Here is a 14,700-nt window from a genome sequence, read left to right as displayed (position 1 = left end):
TACTAAGGACAATTTACAGAAGCAAATTAACCTACAAACCTGAACATCTATGGAGTGTGGGAGGAAAACTGGATTACCCAGAGAAAACCCATGCAGCCACAGGGAGACTGTACAGACAGCACCTGTAGTCGGGATTGAACCCTGGTCTCTGGCATTGTAAAGCAGTAACGCAACCACTGTGCTGCCCCTGTTTGTTGTGATTACCGTGGAATAATTTAACTTTTGCATTTCACTGAGTTGGTTAATTTGAAAGGATAAAATCAAGTTTTCAAAATGAAGGTGCAAAGAACGTCTGCATAAATTCTTGGTTATAAATTGGATTTTATTGAGTTTGTTCTTGCACTGTAAAATGGAGATGTTATTTGGATTTAAACTACTCTGTACTCATTATTTATGTAAATTGTTACAGATCCAAATAATTGTGAAAAACAGAAGAAATGTCAGTGTGGAAAAAATTGATAATATCAACATGTAACAACAGAAGATATTTGGAAATTGAGTAAGTTAATAAGCAACTGTAAAAATAAGTAACTTTCCAGTTAATCGTCATTTTTAAAGCATTTAAAGCAACATAAAACATTTTTGTATTAGTTTGAGCAAAGTTTAAAATTCAGTTGTAAATTTTGATTTGTGGAAGATTTGCTCGATTGTTTGCATTTGCTCACTTGTCCTTCCTCATCAGTTTGTTCATTTTTTGACGTGCAACCATTCCACTAGCTCAGATTTGCCTTGTTGCTTGTTTGAAATAGAAAAATAGGGACAGGAGTGTGCCTTTCAACCCTTCAAGCTTGCATCACTATTCAATTTAATGAAACATTTAATGAAACATTATCTAGCTCCACGCTGTGTTTCCCCATCTTTCCTCCCCCCCCCCCCCCCCCCCCCCGCCCCCCACCCCTCCTCCCCACCCTGCCTTGCAAGACCTTGTCAAAGACCTTTACTGGTACATGTAAATCCTGTCTACTACTCATCCATCAACTTTCTTAGGTACCGCTTTAAAATAACTCAAGTCAAATTTGTGAGACATGATCTTCCCTGTACAAAGCCATGCTGGCTCTTAATCAATCCCAGCCTGTCGATGTGAATATGAATCCTGTCTTTCAGAATCTTCTTTAACAACTTGCCTAGCACGGATGCACGGGTCAGTATCCTGTCATTCCCAGCCTTAACCCTACTGCTCTTTTTAAACAGGTATTTTCTAGTCTTCTGGTCCTTCACTCTTTGCGAACAAAGATGTTAAAAAAAGCCACAGTAATCTCCTTCTCTGCTCCCTTTGGCATCCTATGATAAATCCGACCTGGCCCAGAGGATTCATCCTCTCTGTTGTGATCAGTATTTCTAGCACTTCCTCCTTCTTGATGCTGATGTATTCCAGAATATCAGCATACCCGTTATCTCTCGGATTTTCATGTGCTTTCATGTACTCCCTGGAGAATACCGAGGAGAGGTAATAGCTAATCCTTATTGCACAATATCCAGTTTTTGATAACCTGTCCCTGATTGGGTGCACAACATACTGATTCAACCTGTACTCACTCCAAATGTTTTGCTTCCACAGTATGATCGTAGTCACCTGTATCTCTCTATAGCTATTTATACTGCTGTATGCTATATGCTGTATGCATTTAGAAACTGCACACTTTTAGATTTATCTTAACCTTTTTATACAAATTATTATTTTGTTAACTTGTTTTCTTTGTATGTTCCATCCCTTGTGTGATCTCGTTGTCCTTATTCCAATCAATTTCCTGCTGTTTTTTTGTTTTGTACCTCTCTAAAGTTCTATATTTCCCTGCACAGAGACTATTTTCCCAAGCCCGTCATTAAATTTAGTTCCGTTTAGTTCCTAATTATTTAATTTGCTAAAACTCTGGCCCCATCATGGTTCAGGTGTAGTCCTTTTAGTTTAGTTTAGAGATACAGCGTTGAAACAAGTCTGTTTCAGAGTCTGCACCGACCAGCGATCCCCACACACTAGCACTATCCTACACACTAGTGACAATTTACAATTTTACCGAAGCCAATTAACTTACAAATCTGTACATCCTAGGAGTGTTGGAGGAAACCGGAGCACCCGGGGAAAACCCACACGGTCACAGAAAGAATGTGTAAACTCTGTTCAGACAGCACCTGTAGTCGGGATCGAACCCGGGTTTCTGGCGCTGTAAGGCAGCAACTCTACCGCTGTACCGCCATGTCGTCCAAGTGGAACAGCTTCTCCAGTACTGATGTCCAGGCGCTATGAATCAAAGTCCAGTTCATTCACATCATTGGTCATATTAATCCTGTGCCAATTTGCTTGTGGTTTGGATAATAATCACTTTTTATTGTTATGACTTTCAATTTAATGCCTAGTTGCATAACCTCTCTCAGCAAAATCCCTTCCTTAGGTACCAATAGTGTAGTGTGGACTGTTCCTCTCCAGCTTGGAGAAGATGTCCTTGTTCTGTCACCAGGTAGGCAGCAGAGCCTTCAGATCTCTTTCTCTGTGATGCAGAGGACAGTTTCTTTCCCCCTAAAGTTCTCCCCAATACAACTGTATTCCTTTTAACTTTCACCACTGGAGCTGCTTCCTATAGCACAGTGCAGTAAGCAGGTTACTCTTCTCTGTCAGAGGTCCAGGTGCCTCCACATGGATTGCAAGAACCTCAAATCTAATGGACAAGGACAGAGGCCCGGGCTCTTGCAATACCATCTCATGGATCTCCAGTCACACCCTCCATTCCTTGACCACGTCAATTTCAAAACATTTAATCTTGGGTTTGTCTCTGTTCTGAAGCAAAGACTCACGTAATGCTCTCCCTCCCTGATGTTTGCTATCTCTGAAGCTTGACCTCCAGCACCTCAACCGAAAACTGCAAACAGCTACTGCAGATATCATTATCAGTAGCTGTCTGCAAGCTCCCACTTATTGGAGCAGCAAAGTATCTCCTGTCCTCCACTCTTGCATTAACTTAATTAGTTTAGCATTAATTTAGTTATTTGCCTTGTATAGTTCATTAAACTTTCGTTGTCAAAATGTAAATGCTCTCTTTATATCCAGTTTTGAAATTAAATGCCGACAAAATTCAAATCAATGTCTTTCACCCCTGCACAAACTTTTCCAATTACTACTACAATCTTCCCCATATTTCATCAATTACCTACCTTCCAGTTTGAAATCCTAGGAGGCCATATTGGTTGCACAATGTTCAATTCCATTACTAATTTCTCAGCAGGTTTGGAGGGATATGGACCAAAAGTGGGCAGGTGGGACTAGTGTAGCTGGGACATGTTGGCAAGTTGGGCCGAAGGGCCTGTTTCCACACTGTCACTATGACTCTAGTTTAAGCAATCGCTGCTTGTGTGACCTTTGATTTTCAGTGGTACAGGTAGTTCTTCAATAAAAGGAAGGTAGACACAAAATGCTGGAGTAACTCAGTGGGACAGGCAGCATCTCTGGAGAGAAGGAATGGGTGACATTTCAGGTCAGGACCCTTCTTCTATAACATGTGTTTCCATAACACGAATTAGATGTAATGCAAATAATTTATTCGGGGAACACTATTTGCATTATGTGAGCTGAATTGTTTATAAAGTGATTTCAGTCAGGAATTAGAGAACCACTTAAAAGTTAAGTTGGAAAATTCACAAACTCACAAAGCTGTCTTGGATTTAAACAAAAATTGTGACTGAAAACCTGTTTCCATATAACCTCCCTACAGCAATCAGTCACCACTGTCTTTTAAGAACACAGCTGCTGCTTCAACAGCCAGCATTGAAATTGGCAAGCAATTGCTTCTGTTGATACTTGTGCAACTATACTCCATTAAATAATAAAACATACAGCCTTTAGTATATTTAGCTTGCAGTAACAAAATAAACATTGTTGTTGAAAAGACCTTTATTTTTGAATAAATCTGGGGGGGGGGGGGGGGGGGGGGGAAACGAGTCTGAAGCTCTCTAGTCCCTAAACCCCTTTTGTCCCATTGACATTATTATCTTTAGTTTGCAATTTTCTATAGCACGATGTTTCTTTGGAACAGAATTATTGCTTTCCTATGAATACAGATCTACCTGTATCACTGTTCTCTCCTTGGTATTCTGGGGATTACCATGGAATAGGAACTTAGTTAGAGAAACTACATAAACATAATGTTACAAGAGCAAGTCAAAGGCTGATTTTAGTTATTGGTTCATCTCATGACACTGCAAAGCCTTTCTGCCTTGCCAAATGCCATGTATGAGATGGAATACTCTCTACTTACATGTTGAATATAACTACAACAACACTTCAGGAATCTCAGCACTGTCTAAGCAGCCCGCTCGATTGGAACCTCACTCCCAACATGCTGTGGCTCCAGAATTTGCCAACAACAAAATGTACCAGAGTTGTTTGCCTCCCAAACCAAGGACCTCTAAAGCTATGAAGGACAAGGGCAGCAAGTGCAAGGGAACACTGTTGCCTACAGATTCCCTTCTAAGTTGCACACTATCCTGACTTGGAAATACATGACACTTTTTTAATTTTCATTGGAGCGCCCCACACAAGTGGTTATTGGGAGTATGTTCATCAGAAAAGCTACAACAGCTTATTAAGATGGCACCCCACCTCCTCCTCCTCCTCCTCATGGATGATAAATGGTGTCCTAGTCAGTATTGTCAATGATACAAAAATGAATACACTTTTTAAAAAATATTATTATCTTTGGTTGGATCAGACTGTGCAGAACTTCATCTTATTTGGGCATGAATAAAAATTTAAAACAAAGTCTCATGGTGTTGTGAAGAAAGAAAATGAAAATCAATGAAACAAAATGCAAAAGCGCTGGCCCACGAGGCATGAACTCTACAAGACCCTTGAAGGTGTCCTGTGGTATCTGGCACCAAAAACATTAGCAGCAGATCCTTTAGCAGCACCCCACAAGCCTTGCCGTTTCAGAGATGCCCTGACCCAGTCGTCTGGCCATAATTTGGCCCTTGTCAAAGTCGCTCAGGTCTTTATTCCTGCCCATTTCTCCTGCATCTAACACATCAACTTCAAGAACTGACTGTTCACTTGCTACCTAATATATCCTACCCCTTGACAGGTGCCATTGTAACAAGATAATCAATCTTATTCACTTCACCTATCAGTGGTCATAATGTTTTGGCTCATCGGTGTATTTGAAATGGCTTTCTGAATATACAGTGCCCTCCATAATGTTTGGGACAAAGACCGATCATTTATTTAGAAATTACAGCAGTATTTATACATAGTCCCCCCCATTTCTTGCAGTGTAGCCTCTGTATTTCTGTTCATGAAGTCTTCTGCGGACAGTGGCCATTGTCAATCCACACCCGAAGAGTGTTTCTAATCTGTCGTACAAGTGTTTGGGGATTTTTCTTCATTCTGCAGCGAATTCTTCTGTCATCAGCTGTGGTCTTTCTTGGCCTGCTAGTCCCTTTGTGATTAGTAAGCTCACTAGTGCTGTCTTTCATCTTAATGATGTTCCAAACAGTTGATTTTGGTAAGCCTAAGGTTTGGCTGATGTCTCTAACAATTATATTCTTGTTTCTCAGTCTCATAATGGCTTCTTTGACTTTCATTGGCACAACTTTGGTCCTCATGTTGATAAACAGCAATAAAAGTTTCCAAAGGCGATGGAAAGACTGGAGGAAAGACTAGGTGCTGAGAGCTCTCTTATACCTACATCAATGAGGCAATTATTACGCACCTGAGCAATTACAAACACCTGTGAAGCCATGTGTCCCAAACATTATGGTGCCCTGAAATGGGGCGACTATGTATAAATACAGCTGTAATTTCTACATGGTGAAGTTAAAATGTATAAAAATGGCCTTTATTAAAATCTGACAATGTGCACTTTAACCACATGTGATTTTTTTTCTATTTCAAATCTGAAATTGTGGAGGCAAATAAATAAATGATGGGTCTTTGTCCCAAACATTATGGAGGGCACTGTAGTTTCTAGTTCCTATTCCACTTCACCAGCTAAAGGCCTATGTCTACCTGCACAAACTTGTCTTCACCCCTTATTCCACCTGCCATAAATTAAGTGTATCCAGTGTTCCTATGCCTTTGTCCTAATACACCAAGTGTTATTTATTCTTCTTCCCTGTACTTGATGACCAACCCATGTCTTGCTCTCCAAACAACTGAACATTCTCATCCATGCGTTAAAATGCCCCTATTTTTGTCACACCTTCTGAGAATCATTCCTAAACTCTGGCATTTTCCTCATCATGTGTGGCCACGCCTTTTGCTGCTTAGGTCTCAAGCTTGCAATTGCTTTGAGTGTCTATCATTCTACTGTCATTGTCTCTGCTGAGTTAGGAGGTTGGGGGTCGACAATTTATTCAATATTGAAACTCAATGACTTGGATGAAGGGATTAAAAGCACCATTAGCAAATTTGTAGATGATACAAAGCTGGGTGGTAGTGTGAGCTGTGAGGAAGATGCTATGAGGAAGATGCTATGAGGTTGCAGGGTGACTTGGACAGGTTGTGTGAGTGGGCGGATGCATGGCAGATGCAGTTTAATATGGATAAGTGTGAGGTTATCCACTTTGGTGGTAAGAATAGGAAGGCAGAGTATTATCTGAATGGTGTCAAGTTAGGAAAAGGGGACGTACAACGAGATCTGGGTGTCCTAGTGCATCAGTCACTGAAAGGAAGCATGCAGGTACAGCAGGCAGTGAAGAAAGCCAATGGAATGTTGGCCTTCATAACAAGAGGAGTTGAGTATAGGAGCAAAGAGGTCCTTCTGCGGTTGTACAGGGCCCTAGTGAGACCACACCTGGAGTACTGTGTGCAGTTTTGGTCTCCAAATTTGAGGAAGGATATTCTTGCTATTGAGGGCGTGCAGCGTAGGTTTACTAGGTTAATTCCCGGAATGGCGGGACTGTCATATGTTGAAAGACTGGAGCGACTAGGCTTGTATACACTGGAATTTAGAAGGATGAGAGGGGATCTTATCGAAACGTATAAGATTATTAAGGGGTTGGACACGTTAGAGGCAGGAAGCATGTTCCCAATGTTGGGGGAGTCCAGAACCAGGGGCCACAGTTTAAGAATAAGGGGTAGGCCATTTAGAATGGAGATGAGGAAAAGCTTTTTCAGTCAGAGAGTTGTGAATCTGTGGAATTCTCTGCCTCGGAAGGCAGTGGAGGCCAATTCTCTGAATGCATTCAAGAGAGAGCTAGATAGAGCTCTTAAGGATAGCGGAGTCAGGGGGTATGGGGAGAAGGCAGGAACGGGGTACTGATTGAGAATGATCAGCCATGATCACATTGAATGGCGGTGCTGGCTCGAAGGGCCGAATGGCCTCCTCCTGCACCTATTGTCTATAGTTTATTGTCTATTGTCAATATTACTTAAATCCTGTTGTTACAATTGTATAGGTGTTGATGGGATCTTGCTGTGCACAAATTTGTTGCTATGTTTACAGTGCTGCAGTTGAATCAAGCACTTAATGTTATTACACCATCATAAGATAGTGATGAAAGGGGCATGAAATGCACCAAATATATACTTGTTTTTCTTTTAAATAGCTAAATAAATACTGGAAATGCTGAGCCGGTCAGATAGTATCTACGACAAGAGAATCCAAATTAATGATCAGGACAAAGAACTGTCACCATCATAGGCTTTTTAAAACACTCATTTGAATTAAACTTTCAGTAACTTATTTTAATGCAAGTTGTTATTTCTTGGATGCATGCTGAGCTTGCATCCAACATCCGAATGTAGGCCTTCAATGATGTATCCTGGAGAGGTTTTCTATCTGTTGTAAAAATACAATTATTTCAGTTCAAGCAACTGTATTCTATTTTTTTTTCTCCTTTTTGTTTCAGTTACCGAGTCTTTGCAAAGTATCTGCAGTATTAAGATGGAGGTGGTATCGGCTGAGGTGATTAGTCTGCTTCCCGAGGAGATAATGGACACAACTGTTGTCGAAGAAGACAGTATTGAGGCTGTCACAATAACATCAGAGCATGAGGATTTAGTTCCCATGGAAACTGAAATGGAGGAAATTGTACATCCAGATGAAGGCAAGCACTCCCAGGATCTGTCAAGCCTTGCAGACCACATGACTGTGTTGACAAACAGTAGTACTCCACTTATTTTAAGTGCACCATTGATAAAAATGGAAGTAAATCCTGACAGTCCATCACAGCCCACAAGTAAAATCAACCATCCAAGTACAACTGCTGGATCTTCGGCAGAAAATCAAGTTGTTCTTAAACCAATATCCGGAACTGTTGATCATCCCACTTTAAGCCAGGTTATTAAGTCTGAGCCAATAGAACAACAGTTTGTAGTGACCACTCTTGGAAAGTCCAGACAGTCCATCGTACTTTCGTTACCGTCGTGTCAGTTAACCCACCTTCAACTCGCATCACAATTACAAGTCGTGGATCCTCAATTGCAGAAACAAATCAAGTTGATTACTCTCAGTGACAGGACTGATGGAAAAACAGGAATTGGAGCATCAAATTCTTTGGGTCCTGGGAACTCGGTGTTAACTGCATCAATTCAGCCTGCTCAAACTCAGATGAAAACATTACAGGTAAGGAATGCCTTGTTTCTGATTGAGTTTGGTACTATAACAAATCTCGATTGCCTGCCAAGTCAAATAGTTGTATATAATAAAAATGGGTCCTTCTTCCCACCATGTCCATGCTGATCTGTATGCACACCCATGTTAATCCCATTTGCCTGCATTAGGACTGTACCTATCCTTCTATGCTTTGCCTATTTAAATGTATGTCTAAACGCCTGAGTGTCCCCAGGGTAATCAGACACCATTGAGTCTTTAAGAACACAGGCTGCTAGTTACACTGCGAGAGGAGAATGAAATTGACAAGCAATTGCTTCGATCGACACTTGAGAAATGATATTTTATTAAACAATGTAACAAACAGCCTTTAGTATTTTTAGCAGTAACAAAAATACATTTTTAGCTGTTAGAACTTTGTATATGAAAACAACTCATCATTTGACGGAGTGATCATTATACCTCACACCTTACGGTGGACAATCGACAATAACGGACACCACTCCCCCACCCTAACTCCTCGGTGGTACATTAAAACGAGGGTTAGCTGTATATAAAAAAAGACGTAACCCTTTCAAAGACCTTCCACTCACTATAAATCTATGCCATTTTGTTTTTGATATGCTACCATGGCAAAGAAAATGTTGATGATTAACCCTGTCCCAAATCTTATATACTTCCATCAGGTCACCCCTCGGCCTCCTTCAGTCCAGGGAAAACAAGCCCAGTCTATGCAATCTCTCCCCATAAATAAAGCCCTTCAATCCAGGCAACATTCTGATGTATCTCCTCTGCACACTCTCCAGCGCAATCTCATCCCACCTAAGGTGTGGCGACCAGATGTCCAGGTGGCGCAGCGGTAGAGTTGCTGCCTTACAGCAAATGCAGCGCTGGAGACCCAGGTTCGATCCTGACTACGGGTTCTGTCTGTACAGAGTTTGTACGTTCTCCCTGTGACCTGCATGCGTTTTCTCCGAAATCTTCGGTATCCTCCCACACTCCAAAGACGTACAGGTTTGTAGGTTAATTGGCTTGGAAATTTAAAAATTGTCCCTGGCGGGTGTATGATTCTGTTAATGTGCGGGGATTGCTGGTCCGCACGGACCCGGTGGGCTGAAGGGCCTGTCTCCGCGCTGTATCTCTAAACTAAACTAAACCTAAACCAGTGTTTTGTAAATTTGCAATATAATACCCCATCCCTTGTATTCTATGCTCTGACCTATGAAAGCCAGCATTTCATTTGCTGCAGTCATCACCCTGACAGTTCACTTTCAGGGTACTATAGACTTGGACCCCTAGGTGTCTCTGTTCATCATCATTCCTTCATGCTCTATCATTTACTGTAAATGTCCTATCCCTATTTGACTTCCCAAAATGCATCACCTCACACATCTTGGGATTAAATTCCATCTGCCAATTCTCCACCCAACTTTCCATCTGATCTATATTCTGATGCAGTCTTAGACGACCTTCCTTGCTCTTCACAACTCTTAGTTCACGTTAATTTTTGTGTCATCTGCAAACGTACTAATCGTTCCTGCTACACTCGCATCCCAGTTGTTAATTTACATCTCAAACTAAGGTCTCTAAGGGGATACATCACTATTGACCGACATCCAAACAGAAAAAAAAAGTCCTTTCACTACCACTCTCTGCCTCCTATCACCAAGCCAATTTTGGATCCAGTTAGCCAGCTCAACTTGGATTCCATATCTTAATCTTTCAGCCACCTATCATGTGGGACCTTATAAAATACCTCACTAAAGTCCATGCAGATAACATCTGCTGCCCTGTCACCATTCTCCTTGGTTACCTCTTCAAAAAATCTCAATTGTGTTGAAACAGCATAGGATCAGAAGACGTAGAATCCTTGTGGGTCGAGTTAAGAACTGCAAGGGTAAAGAGATCCTGGTGAAAGTTGTATACAGGCCTTTGAAGTAGTACTCAGGATGGAGGGCACAAATTATATCAGGAAATAGAAAAGGCTTGTAAAAAAGGCAATGTTACAGTGGTCATGGGGACGGAATTTGTAGAATGCTTACGAGATGGCTTCTTGGAGAAGTTTGTGGTCAAGCCCATCAGGGAAAAGGCAATTTTGGATTTGTGTTGTGTAATGAACCAGATTTGATTAAGGAGCTTAAGGTTAAGGAACCCCAAGGAGGCAGTGATCATAATATGATAGAATTCAACCTGCAGTTTGAGAGGGAGAAGCTGAAATCAGATTTATCGGTATTACGGTTGAGTAAAGGTAACTACAGAGGCATGAGGGAGAAGCTGGCTAAAGTTGGTAGGAAGAGGACCTTAGCAGGAATGACGGTGGAGCAGCAATGGCAGGAATTTCTGGGAGTAATTCGGAAGACTCAGGGTCTTTTCATCCTAGAGGAAGAAACATACTAAGGGGAGAATGAGGCCACCGTGGCTGACAAAGGAAGTTAAAGATAATATAAAAGCAAAATAGAAGGTATATAACATGGCATAGACGAGTGGGAAGTGAGATGATTGGGAAGCTTTTAAAAGCTAACAGAAGGCAGCTTTAAAAAAAAAGGAATAAGGGGAGGAAATATGAAATATGTAGGTAAGCTAGTCAATAATATAAAATATACCAAAAGTTTTTTTCAGAAATATAGAGAGTAAAAGAGAGGCAATAGTGGACATTGGACCATTGGAAAATGACACTGGAGAAGTAATAATGGAGAATAAAGATGAGGCGGATAAACTGAATGTTCTTTGATCAGTCTTCACAGTGGAAGTCACCAGCAATGTGCCAGAAATTCAAGAATATTGGTGGCAGAAATTCAAGGGTGTTGTCTGTTTCGAAGTTGCTATTACTGAGGAAAAGGTTCTTGAAAGCTGAAAGTTCTGAAAGCATACAAGCCACTTGGACCAGATGGACCAAGCCCTAGGGTCTGAAAGCAGTAGCTTTAGAGATTGCATGACGGGCAATAGGAGTGATCTTTCAATAATTGCCGGAGTCGGGAATGGTTCCAGAGGACTGGAAAATCGCAAATATAACTCCACTATTTAATAATAATAATAATAATAATAATACATTTATTTTATATAGCGCTTTTCAGGATACTCAAAGACGCTTTACAGAGCAAACAAGACATAAAAACAAACAAACAAACAAAAGATTTGTCATGACGGAGAAGCGGCGAACAAACAGCGCCAGCGTCCTCTCACGTCAGGGTCCGGCAGTAAACAATAAAGAACACAAGACACACAATTACAATTTAACACAGACAACCATCACAGTGATTGCTCCAGGCATACCCTCACTGTGATGGAAGGCAAAGAAAAGTCTTATTTAATAATAATAATAATAATACATTACATTTATATAGCGCTTTTCATATACTCAAAGACGCTTTACAGGACATTTACAGTGAATAAATAGATAAATAAGTAAACGAACAGAGAAAGGAGACAGAAGGTGGGGTGACCTTCAGTGGTTGAAGGCAGTACTGAATAGGTGAGACTTCAGTGATGTTTTGAATGTGGTGAGTGTGGAGGAGTCTCTGACGGTTTGAGGTAGTGAGTTCCATAGGGTGGGAGCAGCGATGGAGAAAGCCCTGTCCCCCCAGGATCTGAGTTTGGTCCGGATGTGGGGGGATAGGAGATTGGCAGTAGCAGAGCGGAGGGTGCAGGTGGAGGAGGTCGGTCAGGTAGGATGGGGCCAGGTTATGGAGGGCTTTGTAGGTCATGAGGTGGATTTTGTACTGGATTCTCTGGGGGATGGGGAGCCAGTGGAGTTTGTAAAGGACGGGGGTGATATGGTCACGGATCGGGGTGTGGGTGAGCAGACGAGCAGCGGAGTTTTGAATGTATTGAAGTTTACTGATGATTTTTGAGGGTGCGCCATAGAGGAGGCTGTTGCAGTAGTCCAGACGGGAGGTGATGAAGGCGTGGATGAGGGTTTCTGCAGCTGTGGAGGAGAGGCATGGACGGAGACGGGCAATGTTTTTGAGGTGGAAGAAGGCTGTCTTTGTGATGTGGTTGATGTGTTTGTCGAAGGAGAGGGTTTGATCAAAGATGATACCAAGATTCCGGATGTGAGGGGAGGTGGATACTGGGAGACCATCAATATTGAGGATGAAGTTTTGGGTGGATTTGGTGAGCGTTTTTGGACCAATGATGATGATTTCAGATTTGTTGCAGTTGAGTTTGAGGAAATTTGATTGAAGCCAAGATTTTATTTCAGTGATGCAGTTTGTCAGTGTAGAGTGTGTGGTGGTGGAGATTGACTTGGTGGAGATGAGGAGCTGGATATCATCGGCGAAGCAGTGGAAGTTGAGACCATGACGGCGGATTAATTGACCAAGGGGGAACAGGTAGAGGATGAAGAGGAGGGGGCCAAGGACTGAGCCTTGGGGGACACCTTGGGGGAGGGGAGCGGTGGGGGATTTACAGTTGTTAATGGAGATGAACTGGTGCCTGTCAGAGAGGTAAGATTTGAACCAGGATAGGGCTGTGCCGGTGATGTTAAAGGAGGTTTCAAGTCGGGTGAGGAGAATGGAGTGATTTATGGTGTCAAAGGCGGCGCTGAGGTCAAGTAGGATGAGGATGTTGAGGTTGCCAGCGTCGGAGGAGAGGAGAAGGTCATTTGTGATTTTGAGGAGCGCAGTTTCAGTACAGTGGTTGGAGCGGAATCCGGATTGGAAAGTTTCATACAGGTTATTGGTAGAGAGGTGGTATTTGAGTTGGGAAGCTACAGCACGTTCCAAAACTTTGGACAGAAAGGGTAGGTTGGAGATTGGTCTGAAGTTGTTTGGGGTGTCAGGGTTGAGACCAGGTTTTTTCAGAATGGGGGTGACAGCAGCGATTTTGAGGGATGGCGGGACGATGCCAGTGGACAGGGAGGAGTTTATTGTTGCAGTGATAAGTGGAGAGAGAGCAGGAAGGCAGGCCTTGACAAAGCTGGAGGGGATGGGGTCCAGAGAGCAGGTGGCAGTTTTTATTCCTGTGAAGAGGTCAGAGAGGTCGGTGGTGGAGACTGGGGAGAACTGAGGCAGGGGTTGACAGGATAAGGGGGGGCAGGTGGTTTGAGGTGGAGCAGGTGTGTTGGTGGTTAAGGTGCTGTAGATTTAAGAAGAGAGCGAGGCAAAAGAAAGGAAAGTGTGGGCCAATTAGTCTAACTGTTGTGGTTGGTAAATTTTAGAGTCTGTTATTAAGGATGAGGTTTTGGGATACATGGAAACTCATGATAAAATATGCTGAAGTCGGCATGATTTTGTTAGGAGGAGATCTTGCCTGACAAATTTGTTAGCATTTTTTTAAGAAAGTAACAAGCAGGATAGACAAAGGAGAGTCAGTGGATGTTGTTTATTTGGATTTTCAGAAGGCTTTTGAAAAGGTGCCGCTCATGAGGCTGCTAAACATGATGAGGGCCCATGGTACTAGAGGCAAGGATGTACTAGATGCAATGGTACTAGAGGCAAGGCACTAGCATGGATAGAAGACTGACTGAATGGCAAAAGGCAAAGAGTGGAATTAAAGGGGGCCTTTTCTGGTTGGTTGTTGGTGGCTAGTGGTGATCCGCAGGGATCAATGTTGGGTCTGCTACGTTTCATGTTATATGTTAATGATCTGGTTGATGGAATTGATGGCTTTGTGACCAAGTTTGCAGATGATTCAAATTGGATGGGCAGGTAGTGTTGAGGAAGAAGGGTGTCTGCAGAAGAACATAAACATTTTGGGAGAATGGGCAAAAGAGTGGCAGAAGGAATACAGTGCCGCAAAGTGTACGGTCATGCACTATGGAAGTAGGAATAATGGTCTAGACTGCTTTCTAAATGGGGAGAGGATTCAGAAATCGGAGGTGCAAAGGGACTTGGGAGTGCTGGTGCAGGATTCCATGAAGGATAATTGGCAGGTTGAGTTGGTGGTAAGGAAGAGAACTGCAATGCTAACATTCATTTTGAAGGGACTCGAATATAACAGCAGGGATGTAATGCTGAGGGTTTATAAGGTGCTTGTGAAGCCACATTTAGAATATTGTGAACAGTTTTACGCCCTTATCTGAGGAAGGATGTACTGGAATTGGAGAAGGTGCAGAGGAGGTTTACGAGAATGATCCTGAGGATGATGGTATTAACATATGAGGAGCGTTTGATGGCTCTGGGCCTATACTTGCTGGGGTTTAGAAGGATGAGTGGGAATC

At 42.3% G+C, this 14,700-nt stretch overlaps 1 protein-coding gene across 4 annotated transcripts in view; it reads left to right on the top strand.

Annotated features, from left to right (window-relative positions):
- lin54 (lin-54 DREAM MuvB core complex component) overlaps window positions 1-14,700 on the top strand; it is an 87,295-nt gene that overhangs the window by 17,629 nt on the left and 54,966 nt on the right. For 3 of the 4 annotated variants that reach the window (XM_078401429.1, XM_078401419.1, XM_078401409.1), the window contains 2 exons: window positions 410-499; window positions 7,837-8,552. In XM_078401429.1, coding sequence (XP_078257555.1) covers window positions 7,872-8,552 — 681 coding nt within the window. In that variant the 5' untranslated portion in view covers window positions 410-499; window positions 7,837-7,871. The remainder of the gene's footprint in view (window positions 1-409; window positions 500-7,836; window positions 8,553-14,700) is intronic. The other variant, XM_078401438.1, reaches the window with a different exon arrangement.

Source organism: Rhinoraja longicauda, chromosome 1 (genome assembly GCF_053455715.1).
Source record: "Rhinoraja longicauda isolate Sanriku21f chromosome 1, sRhiLon1.1, whole genome shotgun sequence".
NCBI lineage: Eukaryota > Metazoa > Chordata > Chondrichthyes > Rajiformes > Arhynchobatidae > Rhinoraja > Rhinoraja longicauda.
The sequence above is the reverse complement of the archived record's forward strand: the minus strand, read 5'-3'. Positions and strand labels throughout refer to the sequence as shown.